This window comes from Hevea brasiliensis, chromosome 17, assembly GCF_030052815.1.
Source record: "Hevea brasiliensis isolate MT/VB/25A 57/8 chromosome 17, ASM3005281v1, whole genome shotgun sequence".
Taxonomy (NCBI): domain Eukaryota; kingdom Viridiplantae; phylum Streptophyta; class Magnoliopsida; order Malpighiales; family Euphorbiaceae; genus Hevea; species Hevea brasiliensis.
In genome coordinates, this window is record NC_079509.1 from 54,391,520 (window position 1) to 54,405,100 (window position 13,581).

Consider the following 13,581-nt stretch of genomic DNA (forward strand, 5'->3'; position numbering starts at 1 on the left):
AACGACATATGGATCCAATCATCCACCCCAAACTATTCCGCGTGTCTATTTCTGCTTACACAACTTTTGTCTAAAACCCTTTAAAGAAAGAAAGCGTTAGCGTATTTGCATGTATCTTTAATTGATTTTTGAGTCCACTTAAAATAAATTACTATTTAAATTATATATTTATATTAAAATTTATATAAAATTAATTAAAATATATAATAAATGTATAAAAAATTATTATTTAATTTTTTTATTTTAATAAAATTAATTATTTAGTTATTTATTTAAAAAATTACATTAGTTAATTTTATATTTTTCATTTCGTCTAATTTTTTATTTTTTTATAAGTTTTTTATTAGTCAATTTATTCAAAAGTGATTAGCCCCATTTATTCCACTAAAAATAATTTATATATAAAAAACTTTGTTCATAAAAATTATCTTTTAAGAAAATATTTTCTATAGGAATTTTTTTTTATTTTTTGGTTGTAATATTATTGAATAATATGTGTTTATATCATATATTTATAAGTATTTTTATATTTTAATAAAATTATAAAAGTTTGAGAAATAATTTCCCCTTTTAAAAAGAAAAATCATTTTATTTAAAATGGCTTAATTTTCCTTTTTTATTAAGAAAATATTTTTCATTTGACTAATTTTTTAAATATCCAAAATATTAGAAAATATTTTACATAAAATAAATGGACCCTTAAAAAATAAAGAAATTATATAGTTATGTTTTTTAAATTATATGGAGTGAATAATATTTAAATTAATGCCTAAAATTATTAGAGGGATTAATGAGTAAATATAATAAAAATATAAAAATTAAATGTATTTTTTAAAAATCTTTTTTCATTGATGATAAAGTTAAAAAATTAGAATACAATTATAAATTATTACATAATTAAATTAGTATTATTTTTAAAACTCTAAAATTAAGAATTAAATTCAATTGCTAAAATCAATTAAAAAAATCAAAATATATTTTTAAGACAATTCTTAAAATATTTGTTTCATAATAAACCTTTTCGTATGGAGAGTAGTAAAAATATATTTTTAGCCATTATTAATAAATTTTAATTTTAATATTTATAAATTTAATTTGAAAATAGATTTACCTATTCAATTAGGAAGATCGGAAACCGCTACAACTTGAAATAAAAATAATAATAAAAGAAATAAAGATAAATTATTATTTAATCATTATATTTTAATAAAATTAATTATTTAATTCTTATATTTTAAAAAATGCGCTGATATTTTGTTTTCGTTAAACTCTTTAAATCTGCCGTCAATTTTTCCACTCATTAACAAATTTTAATACCAATCAAATTATTATTTAATTCCTCAATCTTAGTGAAACTAATTAATTTATAATTATATTTTAAAAAATACTACTGTTTAGTCCATTTATATTAGTGAAGCTAATTAATTTATCCATATATATTAAAAAATATAGTTTTTGAAAAATATATTACGGATGAAAATGAAAATTTTATTGTGTAGGGACTAAATTTAAATTTGCTTTTTTTTTTTCAATCAGCTTCTTGAGCATCGTTTTTGTGTTTCTATATTGGAAAATAATTTCTTGAATTATTACCTTGATTATATGAAAATCTAGGAGAATTTATTAACCTTTTTGCACAAATAACTTGTATTATTTTCTATCATAAGATGAAAAATATAGAATGAATGAGAGGAGCAAGGTGTGAGTGTAGAAATGAAAAAATATGGGAGAGAGAAATAAGAAAGGTTAAGAAAGAAATAAAGAGGACTAGGTCAAAATAGTTTAGGTATATAAAAAAATCAGATGGACTAAAGAGTTAATAAAAACCAAATTACAATGACTAATTGATATATTTTTTAAAAATATAAAGACCAACTAGTTAGTTTTAATAAAATAAATGGATTAAATAATAGTTTAATTGATATTAAAATATGTTAACTAAATAAAAAATTGACATAGTGATTTAACAATTAACAAAAGTAAAATATAAGGAGTAAATAATTTGTTTTATTAAAATACACGCTAAAAAAAATTATTAACCGATTGAATCAGTGTTAATACATTAAAATCGATTGTTAATTGATTTAGCAACCGATTCAATTTGTTGCAACGAGACTAGTCGCAAATAACAACCGACTACTAAATCATTTGTTAAATTAATTAAATTAAAAAAAATAAAATTTTGATAAGAAACTATTTGTTGCTAGTAGCAACCGAAACATAATTGGTTGTAAAAATTTAGTGTTTTTAGTTTTATGATTTTGCATCCATTTTGTAAACCAATTGATATTTGGAACTAATTTATCAACAAAAAAGTTAGTTGCTAATTTAAAAAAAAATTATATGAAAAATTTTATTTCCAAATAACAAATAAATAAATATAATTTTCAAACAAATACTAAAATAATAAATTATTATTGAAAATTAAATTATAAAAATATTACAAAAAATTATTAATAATAAGTATTATAAAAAATATTAACAAAAAATAATATATATTATAAAAAAATTACTAAAAATTAATACTATAAATAATTTACTAATAAAAAATATATTTGTACAAAAATTTTTATTTTATGCAAAAAAATAGATTAAATGAAAAGATGAGAAAGAAAATATATGAGAGAAAAAATATAAAGAAGAAAAAAAAGCATATGAGAAAAGAAAAGATGAAGAAAAAAAAATAGATTGAGAAAGAAAATGATAAAGAAAAATGTAAGAGAAAAAAAGATCTCAAAAGAAAATATATTAGAAAGAAAAGATGATGAATAAAATAAATGAGAATAAAAAATATAGTTAAAAAAATGAGAGAAAAGAGATGAAAAAGACAGAAAAAAATAGTGAGAAAAAATAATAGTGGTTAATATTTTTTTCAAAGAATTAGGAGGAAAATTTTGTAACATATTCGCAATTGGTTTGCAAATTCGATTGCAAATCAAAATAAAGAAAATAAAAAAAAAATTGAGTGATAATTTTTTTGAAAAATCAGTTTACTAATAGTAACCGATTTTAAACAATTATAAGAATAAGTTGCTATTTACCATCATTTCACAAATTGGCTGCAAATCAATAAAAAAAAAATTAGGTAAGAATTTTTTCAAGGAAAAATTGGTTATTGTTAGCAATTAATTTATAAATCGAATGCAAATAAAAAAAATGGATAAGAATTTTTAGGAGTAAAAATTTAATAACCGATTTACAATTGGTTGTAAAAATCAGTTACTGTTAGCAACAAATAAGTAATCGGTTACAAATAACAATCAATATTAACAATGATTGCAAATCGATAGATAACTTTAGAGTCAATAAAAAAATTATTTAATTTAACAATTGATTTCATAAATCAATTACTATTGACAATAAATTTTAACATCAATTGCTATTGACGATATGTTTTAGTAATTAATTTTAAAATTAATTGCTAATTGTGTATTTTAGATTTTTTTAATATCAATTAGTAACTTATTAATAATCTATTATAAATTGATTATTAATAACAATTGATTTAACAATAAATTCTTGAATTGGTTATTAAATTTTTAAAAATTAATTATTTTATTAAAAAATTTGAAATTATAAATTATAAAATTAATTATTAATAATGGTTAATTTTAGTTGGTTATGAAATTAATTATTTTTTATAATGATAGAGATTAAATAATAATTAAAAAGAAGTGGCTACCACTTCAATTAATTGTGGATCAGGTGGACCGTCGTCTATCACACGCAAAGGAGCCACAGACCACAAAAGCAACGAAAGGTTCTACGAAAAGGAGGTGAGTTTTTGAGAAATCCACATGCTCTCCCTGCCCAAGAGAACTTCAATTCTCTCTCAAAAGCAGGAAAACTAGCTTCATATTGAGGCAAAGGAGTGCACCCCTTACTGTTCTAAAAAGAATTCCTCACTTATTTTCGCAAGAAATTTGTCTTTGATTATAATTTTAGCCTCAAATTTACAATTTTTTTAATATAATTTATAATTTTGAATTTTTCTAATTATTTTTATATAATTTTTAAAAAATTTTTATCCATGAAAATGAAATTTCACAATCGACAAACCCCACCAACTCCCATAGTTTCAAATGCTTTAAAGAAAATTAAGATTAATGTGGGGTTTATCTTCTGTGATACCCTTATGACCTTATCAATTTCCAATGGAAGGCCTGTGGCTACGCTAGTTTAGGACCACTGCCTGGCGGTGTTAAATGGTCTGCCCCATGCAAAACTGCTGCAACTTCAATTAATTTTGGTGGATAAAATGCGGGCACTTTCCAATTCATTTTCTTGTCCCCATGCACCTACTTGTGCACTTGCTGTATCCATCATCACACTGTTAGCCATTATTCTTCTCCCCACTGTTATTAAATCAGTTCAGGCCTTCATCCCATTGAGAGACTGAGTCAATTGATCATTGATGTGAATTAATAATTCAATTGATAAATTATTAAAAATTAATTAAATATCATATATATTAGTGTAAATAAATTTAATTAATTAATTTTGTAATTTTTTTAAATAAAAATTTTCAATTTTTATTAAGTTATTTTATAAATAAATTATTAAATAATTTTAAAAATAATAATTAAATTTTAATATTAGACTAATTAAAATGAATTATATGAATTTTTTTTTTGCTATTCAAGTCTATTCGAAACCAATTCTACACGATATTCAATGAATATAAATCTTTTTGATATTATTTTCTTTCATGTCATATTAAATTTCTCTCTTCTCTTTCTTGCTTTTTGTAATATTAATTTATTATATTTTCATACTAAAGTATTTAATTTTTATGTTCAATCGTGAGCAAACCATTTTAATCAATATTATCTCATTTTGTTCCAATGCGTGTTACATACATTATCCGACAAATATAATATTTCTTAATTTTATTTATTATTATAATATCAGACATCCATTTTAATATAAATATCTCTACTACACTCATAACGTGTGTGTATTGTACCTTATATATTTAATATGTATTCTCATGTAACATAGCTAACTTGACAATAATTTTATATAACTTATCTTTCATTTTATCAAGAATCTTATGATCGCATAATACGCTTACTACAGTGTTATATTATATCAATATTTTATGAGTTATATACTCATCTAAATCCTTAAATTGATTGCATTTTAATATTAAAACTCTATCCGGTTCAACCTCCCATTCATTTCTTATATGAGAGTTAAAATCGGCATAATCAAATAATATTTATTTTAGCTCTAAAAATTATAAAACTAAAGGTAAAAATTTTCTAAAATTTCAAATTTTATTTTTGGCTTTTTTTTTTTTTTTAAAGAGATTTGGGATAGTACTAGGGACTATAAAGAATCATGGGATTGTGTACCTTTAGGGATCATAAAAAAGCCGTGTTTCATCTCACAATATAAGCATCAATGGACCCATAACTGGTACTTTTTAACGTGTCAGTGTGTGTACTTCCACATGCAGTGCTAACAAAGTAATTTTACATTTGATTTATTATTAAATATAGTAATCGGAAATTATAATAGATTCTAATAAATTAAAATAATTATACGTATAATCATACATTTGGGCTATTTGAAATAGTCCAAATACTGTAACTGATAGAAATTCTAAGTTCATCTAAGAGATTCAAAAATTAAAAAGATGTTAAAAAAAATATACATTTTTTGATAATTGGGTTTAAGTTTTATATGGAATAGGGACGTCACAATTGATATCTCTAATACTAAAATACAAAGGAAATAGGTTATATTATAAGCTTTTTATATAAAAAAATTGGGCACGTTGTCCTTAGATTTCGCCGAGCATTGGATACCTCTATTTGCAATTAGATATCTATAAATTTCATAATTTACCATTTTATTGATTTAGAAAATGTTTGGCTTGATTATTTATTTTAATTTTTAATTTAAAATATATTTTTAATTTATATTAATTATAAATAAATAAATAATTATTTAATAAAATTATTTAAAATTAACTTTTAATAATTTAAGTATTTAATTAAAAAATAATTAAAAAAATTTAATTTATTAAAATGATAAAAAATGATATATCATTTAATATTATAATTGTTAGAATAAATCAAATAAGTAGATTATAAGCTAAACCAAATATTCTCTAATACAACATTTGTTACGCCTCATGGTTCTTGCTTTGCTTTTTCATCTCATACTTCTAATTAGGGGTGAGCATTTGATTCGAACCGAATCGAATCGAACCAAATCAAATTAAATTATAAAATTAAATTTTAAATTTTAGAAATCGAATCGAAATAGATGAAAAATCGAATCGAATCAAACCGCTTTATTTCGATTCGATTCGGTTTAAATTGATCGATTTTGATTTTTAATTTATTTTTTAATTTAGACTTGATTTTCAAGTTATTTGGTTTAATTTTGACTTTGGTTTGAACCTAATAACTATTAATTAATGAAATTAAACAATTGATATATATATGTAATTAAATATAATTCATAAATTTCTCATAAAAATAAATCAATTCAAAAATCGATTCGATTCGATTTGATTCGATTTGAATATATAAACTACTATTCGGTTTGTTTCGGTTTAACCGATTTTTTTCTCTTTAAAATCGAAAAGAACCGAAATAACCAAACCAGACCGATTGAATTTTAAAACCGAACCGATTGAACCAAATTGACTCGGTTCAGTTCGATTTTTTTATTTGAACCGAATTTTACTCAGCCCTACTTCTAATTATGTCCATCTTGAAATCTTTATTAACATTGTTTAAATAAATATAAAATTTTATAATTTATAAATAAAAGCCATATTCAACAATATTAATTGTTATAATAATTATTAACTGTTTTAGCAGCAATTAACTGTTAGTGGTTAACTATTTTTATAGCAATTCAAACCAGAAGTGTTCAATAAAAATAGATGTTATATTAACTATTAAATGTAAAAATAATAGTATAATTTTATTAACTCTGGTTAAAACTCTTCCTCAACCTTTAAAAGTTATGAGGAGTAACTTTTCATAAATCACTCATTCAACGTCTAAATACTAGCATAAATGCTATCACCAAACAATATAAATAAGAGAGAACATTATCGTAAAAGCCGTTGCCAAACAAGATTAAAAACTTATAACTGAATTTTCATATTTAACATTTTATATATTAACTATAAGATTTGTTTTTAAATTAATATCGGTACCAATATAGTTGGTTTTTGATTGTTAGCCACTCATCATTGATTGCAAGTTACAATCATGAAACTAAAGATGCCTTAAATAAGTTATAAAATATGGGCGAATTTCATTCATTCTTTTGATAATCTCTTCAACCCTATCCAATTAAATCACAATATGAGATGCCCTAATGGAGACTCAAGCTTTTATCATATATGGGACTATTGATATCTTCGAAAATTTCTATTATTTTTTTATTCAAAACAGAAGTGTATGAGACTTAAATTCCGATATCTTATACTAAAAGATACTTATTTAACTATTCACTTATTGACTCAATCACGTGAATATCAATTTTGTTTTTTTTTTTTTTTAAAAAAAAAGAATATTGTAGATGTGCATGAATGGGAGCCAAAATGAACAAATGACCCAATTGGTACAAGTTCATTTCACTTATTGTTCTTGAATCTTTTGCTCTTTAACAGCTTCTTTTTTCAAACACTCAACTTCTATTCAATTAATGAAAAAATTTTGTGTATATTTAATTTATTATCGATATAAAATATAAATATTTGAGATTTATATATTTAATAAATAAATTTTATTAAAATAAATAATTAAAATCACAACTCAAACTCAGAAAAAAATAAAACTCAATAAATGAATTATAATTAAATTGAACGAGCATCTCTATAATTAATAAAAGGCTTATTGATCAAAAAAGCCAAATTTTATTACATTTTGACAATTTAATCATTTTAATTTTGACAAAATCGATCAAGATTTCAAAATACATAAAAATTTTATCTAAATTTTTTAAAATTTTGAAAATTTGTTATAATTTTATCCAACATTTTTTCACTTCATACCATTAATTATTTTCAAATTTTATTTTAATATCATAGTGCATTGAAATTCTTAGTCGTTTAATTAATTGGATGATTTTAATTACGCACTCTCTTTTTACTATTATTAAATCTAGTCATTATTTAATACTCAATAATTATCAAAATGAAATTATAAAAAAGTTAAAAAATGTATTAATGTTGAATTTTCGATGATAATTATAAATAAAATTGAATTAACAAAATTTTTTAAAATTTTAATAACTTTTAAAAATTTAACCTATTCTATTTAGATTGAAAGAAATAAATAAAATTATTAAAAAGCAATAAGGTATGAATTTTTTTGTCGGTAGTCTTAATAAAAATTTCGAATAAACAAGACACGTAAATGAAACTTGAAAAGCATACTTGAGCTTTGAAACCTTCAAAGTTGCTTCCTTCAGGTGTAAATTAGGAGTTAGGCAACTAAAAGTTTCCTCAAAGACCATTCGAAAAAGAAAAATATGCGATGCTTCAGCGCATCACTAAAGACTCGCTAGAAAAATGTGGGATGGCATCTGGGGGAAGAAGATGCTGCGGAGAGCGTCTCAACCATGGTTAAGCCCTCATGGAAAATCATTGTTTATGAGAAGAAGATAAATTATAGAAATGATACCTCAACTTAGATATATGTAACAATAAAGTATTTAAACTTTAATTTATAAAATAAAATCTTTTTTTCTTTAATTTAAGTAATATAAAATCTCCTTATAAACTTTAGCAATTGAATTTTAAGTTATTTATGTTGATGTGATATTTATTAAATTCAAAAATTATATTTTTATATACTAATAATTTCAAGTAAATAGATTATAGAATACTAAAATATTATTATGTGGTATTTTAATTGTCTTGATCATGGATAGATAAATAATAAAATTAAAAATTTTTCTCAATTAATATCAAATTAACAGAAAAAATATGATTTTTAATATGATAAGTATTTTGTTAGTAAAATAATTTAAAAACTGATTACTGAATATTACAAAAAAATTTTTATTACTTAATTTAAAGATTAAAAAGTTTTATATTATAAAGTAAAATTTAAGATATTGGCTATTTAATTTATAAGAGAAAATCACTGGTTCATTCTTTTATGATTTGCTCCCACATGCAGTTGTCAGCGAAATAGAGGCAAGGGTAAGGCTAAGAGGAGGTTAGTTGACATCGTGGAGGCTTTTGGAGGTGCCATCAACTAGAGGTTGAGGAAGCAGGTGCAAGCGGGAGCCATAGCCCCTCATCTTACATGTAAAAAATTTTATTTTATTTTAATTAAATTAATTTTTTTTATAACATCCACCCCTTGGATTCTAGTTGATAAGGAAAAGGGACTTTCATTTTTACCGATTTAATTAACTCTAATAAGTATAATATTTTATATTTTTTATAATAAATAATATAATTTTATATTTTAATAAAGAATATAAATACTTAATTTTAAATTTTGAAATAAATTCATTTAATAACTATATTATTATAAGAATTAAAATTAAATACAGCAAATGAAATTAACCTCAAAATGTGGACTCAAATATCCCCAGAAGAGCCAAATCACAATGCCTTCCAATCATTTTTCACTTGAGACAAAAAAAAAAAAAGCAATAAAATAAAATAATTCAACAAGTTGAAATCTTCAATCATTTTCCTCTCTATGAATGCTTGCAACCCTTTTTAAGTTGAAGCCAGAACTTGCATTTCCTAAATTCCTAGCAAATTATCCTCTCTCTTGTGCTTAGCTTAGCCCTCTTCTCCTTCAAACAATAAAGACGACATCCCTTTGCTTCCTCTCTCTCACATACACACAAACAGCGCTCTGTCTCTTAAGCTTTTGATGTTTCCTTAAAATCCTTCCACAAGGACACAAGACAGAGTTTCTTGTCTTTCTTCTCTTCCCTTGCATGCAACAGAGTTCTCTGCTTTACTTGCCGCTTTTACAATGAAGTATATAAGAGCCAACAGCTTGAAAAGGCTTTTCTCATTAAAAAGACGTGGACTTGAAGAAGGAATCGCCATTGATGAAGACAAGAATGGAATCTCTAACTGTAAGTTTGTTCAAGAACCAGAGCATTCTTCAAGACCCGCTTGGAGATGTTTCTCCTATCCAGAAATATTTGAGGCCACAAATGGTTTTAGCCCAGGTTTTTATATGTCTATGCAGATGTATATTTCTCTTATTTGTGTCATTTTTTTTTTCTCAAATTTAGTTTTTGTTATGTGGGTTTCAGAGAACCTGGTGGGAAAAGGAGGATATGCAGAGGTTTACAGGGGAGTGTTAAGAGATGGAGAAAAGATTGCAATAAAAAGGCTAACAAGAGCTGGTAATGATGAGAGGAAAGAGAAGGAGTTCCTGACAGAGATTGGCACAATTGGTCATGTATCTCATCCCAATGTGTTGTCTCTTCTAGGATGTTGCGTTGATAATGGGCTTTATCTCATCTTCAATTACTCCTCCAGAGGCTCTGTTGCTTCCCTTCTCCATGGTAATCAGAGCAACTAATATACCCTATACCCAGTTTGATTCCTTCCTGGGTTTTGTTTGTTTTGCAATGTTTTGATATCTTGTGCTCTTAAATTTGGTTTTTCAGATGAGAAACTTCCAGTTATGGATTGGAAAACAAGATACAAGATTGCCATTGGAACTGCCAGAGGGCTCCATTACTTGCACAAGGGATGTCAAAGAAGGATCATTCACCGAGATATTAAATCTTCAAATATTCTTTTGACAGCTGATTTTGAGCCACTGGTAAGGTGCCCTTATGGAATTAGTCCTTTTTATTTGCCTTTTCTTGATTTTATTCCAATGTAGTAAAATGTTTCTAACCTTTTTTCTTTTGGTTTTTGAATATGATAACAGATTTCTGATTTTGGATTGGCAAAATGGCTTCCATCTCAATGGACTCACCATTCAATCGCTCCAATTGAAGGAACATTTGGGTATCTACTGAACTCTGATGAGATGAAACTCTTATGGGTCTTCTTATTATACTACAGCCCATTTGGTCTTCTTATTATACTGCAACCCATTTGATTGTTATGGAAAATTTTTGCCTTTTCTTTTATAGGCATTTAGCACCTGAGTACTATTTGCATGGAGTGGTAGATGAGAAGACAGATGTTTTTGCATTTGGAGTCTTTCTGCTAGAACTTATTTCTGGCAGGAGACCAGTTGATGGCTCTCACCAAAGCATATGCAGCTGGGTAAGGTCACCAATTTCTGAATAGCTTAAAAAAATTGCCTTGTTCTTAGGGAATTCCACATTGCAATTTGATTTTAGACTCCAGCAACTTATCAACCTTTTTGCTTTTATTAATTGCTAAACGTTGACTTTAACAGGCTAAACCAATATTGAAACAAGGAGAAACTGAAGAGGTGGTAGATCCAAGGCTTGGAGGGGCCTATGATGCTTCACAGCTGATAAGACTTGCCTTTGCTGCATCTCTTTGTATCCGAGCATCTTCGACGTGGCGCCCTACCATGAGTGAGGTAGCTAGCTACTTGACAATAATCAACACTTTTATTATGCATTCCCTTAACTTTTCTCGACTAAGTCTTAATCCAAAACTAGTTAACAGTTTGCTATATATAAAAATACATTTCATATACACCACAATTTGACATTATTATTATTATTATTATTATTATGTGCTTGCTGATTTTAATATTAAGGCTAATTATCTAAAATATCCTGAATTTTGCTCCATTTTTTAATATCGCATTAAGCATTCAATCATAATCTTATCTGCTTAATAGAAGGAGGTTCAATTGTCACACCAATTCTTCCTGTTAGCAACTTCTTGATAAGGATGATTGCATCACATACATTTCTTTTATTTCATGCTTCCAATAGTTCCTTTCCAGTTGACTGTTTGAGTGATCATTTCTACACTAGATATGCACATAAGTTTCTGGTGATTAATCTAATAAATTAAAAAGAAAAGGTGTCTCAATGCACACCTTTTCTACGCAAAGAGACTGCTTCCACGACAGAAACTTGTGACCTTCCGGTCATAAAAGAACAAACTCATCATTGCAACAAGACTGACTCTCTCATGTGTTTCTGTCACCTTTCCATATTTTTTATGGTTGCACATTGCCTGTGAGCTGTGATGACTAATGCACATCATTTTCACTAGTTGTTAAGAAGACTGTAACATATAAACTTAGATTTAGTCCTGCTTTTAGGCATTTGGTAGCTGGCATGTATTTGGGTTGTTCTTATAAGCAATTCCAAATTGTCAGAGGTTGTTCTATCCTACCTAACCTAAATCTTTAAGCTCAAACAGACCATAAAATATGGATCTCCCACGTGATTAGGATATGAGAATGTTATATTAGCAACATGATTGGGGAAACAGCTCCTGTTTTGACTCAGTTTTAAAGGAAAAAGAAATCTCTTAAACATACAAGTTATTGAATTCCAAATTTCTATTTTTGCCATATTCTTTAAATTTTTTTAGAAGCATATAGGAGGATATGGAATTCTTTTAAAAGCACATAATTTTCTTAAGTAAAATAATGTTGGTTTAGAACCTTAGAGCCATTTTACAAAGTCAAATGTTTGATACACCAGATAATGAACTCTTTGGAGTCAATAATTAAAATTTCCCTGTAATATGTTGGCAGGTATTGGAAGTAATGCAAGAGGGGGAAATGGACAAAGAAAGGTGGAAAATGCCAATGGAAGAAGAACAAGAAGAAGAATTCTGGGGATTTGAAGATCTAGAATGTGAATGTGATAGCTCCTTCTCAATTTCTCCACACGATTCAATCTCGACAAAAAGTTCTTTAACCGTGATGCATTAGGGAAGCAGCCATATTTTACCAGCACGGAATTGCAGATGAGGTCTCGAGTTCTAGTCTCAGACCGTCTTTAAAGAAAAGAAAAGACTTGTAATGCATTAGGTGCTCAAGTAAATCCTGACCAACGCATTTTGCGGCTTGTAAATACATCATATATGTTACATAAAAGAAGTCTTTTTAGTTGCAATCTTCATTGATTTATACATGACATGATTTTACTGCTTTTAGAACTTGATTAATTAGCAAAACATCAAGTGAATGAGGAAATTCCTGCAGGAAAAAGTTTGGAAAACGTCAAATTTGTTGAGGAGAAAAGTCGTTTTCATGCATTAATCATTTGCTAACCAATAATTTGCTATGTGACAGAGATCAATAGTTGGATAAGCAGTCTTATCCTGTACAACATTTACCTTAATGAGTAGTTGATCTATATTGAGATAATTTTGGTGATAGTCATAAATTTAATATTTAGCTCTGTTTCATAGAAAGAAGTAAAGAACTTTTCTTGAAAAAAAGAAGCTGAAGAGATCAAATTTGATAATAATAGTTATTATAATTATTTTATTAAAAGCTATGTGGGCTCATTTATTTTGCAGAAAAGTATGCTTTATAATTTATCTTCATCAGAATTGATAAACATATTATGTTTACTCTTCACGTCTAGGTATGAACATCTGGAATTTATATGTAAATATATTTGTAAGTTGTTCAATATTGAAGCATGATAGACTTTAATACT

At 25.6% G+C, this 13,581-nt stretch overlaps 1 protein-coding gene across 1 annotated transcript; it reads left to right on the top strand.

Moving 5' to 3' along the window:
- Positions 1-9,677: 9,677 nt before the first annotated feature.
- Positions 9,678-13,029, top strand: LOC110655629 (probable receptor-like serine/threonine-protein kinase At5g57670). Its single transcript, XM_021812026.2, has 7 exons — positions 9,678-10,179; positions 10,267-10,521; positions 10,627-10,784; positions 10,896-10,975; positions 11,104-11,239; positions 11,376-11,525; positions 12,666-13,029. The coding sequence occupies exons 1-7, from the start codon at positions 9,978-9,980 to the stop codon at positions 12,843-12,845; spliced, it is 1,161 nt and encodes a 386-aa protein (XP_021667718.1). The 5' UTR covers positions 9,678-9,977; the 3' UTR covers positions 12,846-13,029.
- Positions 13,030-13,581: the final 552 nt, after the last annotated feature.

Bases quoted from the DNA above. Each gene is read 5' to 3' on its own strand.
- LOC110655629 (XM_021812026.2), top strand. From the start codon at position 9,978: ATGAAGTATATAAGAGCCAACAGCTTGAAAAGGCTTTTCTCATTAAAA. The intron at 10,522-10,626 runs GTAATCAGAGCA...TTGGTTTTTCAG, and splicing joins TGTTGCTTCCCTTCTCCATG to ATGAGAAACTTCCAGTTATG. The intron at 10,785-10,895 runs GTAAGGTGCCCT...ATATGATAACAG, and splicing joins CAGCTGATTTTGAGCCACTG to ATTTCTGATTTTGGATTGGC.